We start from the raw sequence: 4020 nt of genomic DNA, 5'->3' as shown, positions 1-4020 counted from the left end.
CAGGGGAAGAGGGGGTGGGGGATAGGACATGTTTCAGAGTGAAGCCGGGCTTGCAGGTGAACATTTGTTTAACCAGTTTGATGTGGGGTTTTCTTTAATGCATCTTTTGGAAGCGGATTGCAGAAAAATCACAATTCACCAGAAAAAAAAAATCAGCGCCGCCTTTTCGTGCGCGGCCGCTCGGGGGCGCGCACTGTGTTAGTTGCAACAAATGAAAGTGCAATATTTTGGCATCCGAGGCACCCCAGGGTGCCAAACCGGGGCGGGTTGGACGGTGCACCCTCTCTTTTATGTCGAGGGGCTGCATTTGTGAGGATGCAAGCCCCGGGTGGCTGCTAAATCCCCCCTGGAAGTGACTACCCCCATCTCTGGGTGCACGGTGTGCATGGGGAGCCGGTGTGTGTTGCGGGATATTTGGCGTTTGACGGCCTCGGACCCGCTCCCGGCACCGTGCACCCGGTAGGCAAGAGCCTGGGGTCACCCCCTGGCCCGGAGCCGGGCTCCACCAGCCCGGGGTACGGCCCAGAAGCCGCTGGAAAGGCGGTGCAAGAAGCACAAGTTAAGGCAGCTCCTGGACCGGGCTGTTGATGTTCCCATTGACGTTCGCTCAGAGCGGATAAATATGCAGCTGCGCAGAGCAAACTCCGCAGCCAGAGCCAGAGCGGAGAGGACCGAGCAGCATTGCAATAGGCTTTCCCCAGCTCTACCCTACTCCCACCCACCCCGTGCAATCCAAACCCCACCGTTTGCATTCGATTCTCCCCTCTGCAATTGAGGTCTGGTTGCATTGCTGTTGGATTTTGGCGTTTCCCCCCAACCCACCAGCTCTCCGCAATCTCGGCTGCGCCATGTCCGCCGATGTGGAAACGCTGCCTGTTGCTGCCGCCGAGGAAGAGGGGCAGAAGAGCCCGGCCAAGAAGGCGGGCTCCAAGAAGAAGAAGTCTGGGAAGGGCAAAAACCAGCAGGGGAGGTACAGCGCCCTGTTGGTGGAGATCGTGCAGAGACTGGGAGCCCGCAATGGTTCCTCGCTGGCCACCATTTACAAAGAAGCCAAGACTGTGCCCTGGTTCAATGAGCACCAGGGTCGCACTTACCTGCGCTATGCCCTGCGCGCCCTGGTCCTGAATGGGACCCTCAACCAGGTGAAGGGCCGAGGGGCCAACGGCTCCTTCAAGGTCACCAAGAAAAGCGATGCTGGGCAGGCGGCCAAGAAGAAGAAAGCTCCAATCTCAGCCGGCAGCAGCGTGAAGAAATCTCACAAGAAAGGCGCCTCCAAGAATGGAGACAGCAGCAAGAAGAGCCGCCCGGGTTCCTCCAGCAAAGACAGGAGCAAGAGCAAGAAAGGCAAAGCAACTAAAAAATCCAAGTCCAAGAAAGCTTAGAAACCGCTGTTTCTGTTTTGCAAAAACGGAAAAAAAAGGGGGAGTTTTTTTAAAAAATGCAACTGACTTTTTATATTAACGTGTACCCCCCTCCCCCCAGTCGTTGTATTACCTCATTTTGAGGGTAATTTTTTTGTGTAGTTTGTAGCCCCATCATGAGTCTGTCGAGAAGGCGGGAAGATGTTCCTGGACAATAAAACAAGTTGCTGGAAAAGCTCAGCGGGTCTGGGCAGCTCCACGGATGAGCTGAGCTGAGCTTCTCCAGCATCGTCTGTTTTATTTCTGATTTGCAGCGTAAGCCTTTTGGTTTTTATTTAAGATTTTCCTCGACATTGTTTTGGTTGATGCTGGGTTTTTTTTTCCAAAGTTTAACTGACATTTCCGCTGAATTGTAGCGCCTGTAGTTTGTTTTTTTTTGGAACAGTTTGTTTTGTTATCATTGGCTCAGCTTGCAACTGGTTGGGTTCAAAAGAATCATGAGACTCAGAACTTTGGGGTGATGTCGAACTGTTTTATGATTTCCTGTGGATTGGAATTTGTTCTTTGTCACGTTTTATTTGGAGGGGGGCGAGTGTAGGTTGAGAAATGCGAACAAATTTGGAAAGGATAGCAATTTGTTTAGTTCAAGTATACTTTTATTTTTCTCCATTTTTAAAAAAAATCGCAATTCGAATAATTAGTTCGTACATCGAGTTTTCATTGATATTCTCATTTTTGTTTTTTTTTGTTCTGATGCAGTTTCGGTTGAAGCTCCTTTTTCAATTCATTTTTTAAAATCTTGGAGGGGGAGCTCACTGATTTGCTGATGCCCTGGCAACTTGCCGTGGTGACGCTCAACCAATCACAGGTCGCCGAAACGAATTGTTTCATTTTGGCGGGAGCGTGGCTTGCGTGATGATTGGTTACTTCTGAAACCCGGAAGTCCTCCGAACTGCAGAATTATACTTTGATTATTTTTTTTTGTTCAAGCATCCTTTTGGTTTAACCGAAAGCCAATTTGCAAATGGTGGGGTAAAGCGAGTCTGTATTTGAGATATTGAAAACGAAAGGACCAAAGTTGAGAATTATGTTTGCTTTTCCAACCTCTGGATTTGTTTGTTTCAAAATTGTTGTGGAAAATGAGTCAGTATTTGTTGTTTGAAGGGTCCTGCCTCCCGTTTGCAGAATGTGAAGTGGGTGTTTTCACCCCTGGCCCGGCTTGGCTCTGTTGGGTCTGCAAAGTGTGTGTGTGTGTGTGTCATGCATTGCAAGACTCGTCATGTGCCTTCTCTTATTTCGGGTTCAGATCAATTTGACAGTAATGTGGGATACCGCCGACCCCCCCCTTGCCCATCCCAGGGAAAGCGGCGTTCCTGCTGGTTTCAGATTGTTGATGTTTCCTTTATCGAGAGGTTGCTATAAACATGTGAAAACTGTGGAGATGTTTAATGGCTGTACTTCTGTAAACATAACGGTGTAGTCTACAAGCAAAAATGAATAAATGTTTTTAAAAAGTCAGTACTGGTCTCCATCGCTTCTCACACTCCAGAACCATCCACCCCACCCGTGCTTTCATTTTGCCCCCTGGGTGATTCTGGGCAGAGTAAGCAGGCAGCTTTCTGGTTGTAGACCCAAAGCCTGGCTCGCTCCGTCCGTCCGTCTTAACATCAGTTGCCGGGCTGACCATCGCTACAGCCAATTATTTCCTCACCTCAGCATCACGAAAGGAGCTGGTTTGTGGGATCCTGCCGTGCATCATTTGGTGGCCGCTTTTCCTTCATTGTAAGAGTGGTGCGCTAAAAGCAAGAGGTAAGAGCAGATGTATGCCATTCAATGCACCGAACCTGTCCTGCCATTCATTGAGATCGTGGCTGATCTGACCCTCCAACTCCACTATCCTGCCTTTGCCCAAGAGCTCCTAATTTCCTTACTGATTAAAAATCTGTCAGTTTTAGCCTTGAATATTGAGGCGCAGCTTTATAACAATGGTTCATGTGTGGGATGAACTGCCAGAGGAAGTGGTGGATACAGTTACAACATTTAAATAAGTTCATAAATGGTATGCGTTGCCAGCTGTGGTGGTGGAAGCAGAGTCACGGGATATTTTAGCGACTGCTGGACATGTACATGATAGCAGTGAGTTGAGGGGTGCTTAGGTTAAATTACTATATATTACATTAGGATTAAATCTCGGCACAACATCGTGGGCCAAAGGGCCTGTTCTGTTCTGTACTTTTTCTAAAAAGGAAAGGTTTGGAGGGATATTGGCCAAAAACAGGCAGGTGGGGCTAGTTTTAATTTGGGAATACGATCAGCTTGGACTGAAGGGTTTGTTTCTGTGCTGTATGACTGACAGAAGACATCCCTCCTCATATCAGTCTTAACTGTGCCACACATTATTCAAAGATTATCTGTAATAGTCCTAGACACTCTCAGAATCAATCTACCCTGTCAAGTCCCCTAAGAATCAATAAGGTAGTCTCATGTGGAACTCCCAATGAATACAGGCCTCACCTGCTCAGCACTTCATAAATCAGTCCCTGTATGCCCACAATCAGCTGGGTGAACCTCTGGACTGCCTTCAGTGCCAGTGTATCTTTCCTGAGGCAAGTGGCCCAAAATTATTCACAGTATACCAGCTGTGGTCTAACCCGTGTCT

The 4020-nt window shown here is 48.3% G+C and overlaps 1 protein-coding gene across 1 annotated transcript; it reads left to right on the top strand.

Annotated features, from left to right (window-relative positions):
- The first annotated feature begins 676 nt into the window (after positions 1 to 676).
- On the top strand, positions 677 to 2879 carry h1-10 (H1.10 linker histone). The gene has a single exon (XM_043707574.2). It carries the CDS (start codon positions 849 to 851, stop codon positions 1380 to 1382), a length of 534 nt encoding a protein of 177 aa, XP_043563509.2. The 5' UTR covers positions 677 to 848; the 3' UTR covers positions 1383 to 2879.
- The last annotated feature ends 1141 nt before the right edge of the window (positions 2880 to 4020 follow it).

This window comes from Chiloscyllium plagiosum, unplaced genomic scaffold (genome assembly GCF_037043375.1).
Source record: "Chiloscyllium plagiosum isolate Xiang-an unplaced genomic scaffold, Cpla_swu_hap1 HiC_scaffold_14, whole genome shotgun sequence".
Classification (NCBI taxonomy): Eukaryota; Metazoa; Chordata; class Chondrichthyes; order Orectolobiformes; family Hemiscylliidae; genus Chiloscyllium; species Chiloscyllium plagiosum.
This window is presented reverse-complemented; position numbering and strand designations above follow the sequence as displayed.

Bases quoted from the DNA above. Each gene is read 5' to 3' on its own strand.
- h1-10 (XM_043707574.2), top strand. From the start codon at position 849: ATGTCCGCCGATGTGGAAACGCTGCCTGTTGCTGCCGCCGAGGAAGAG.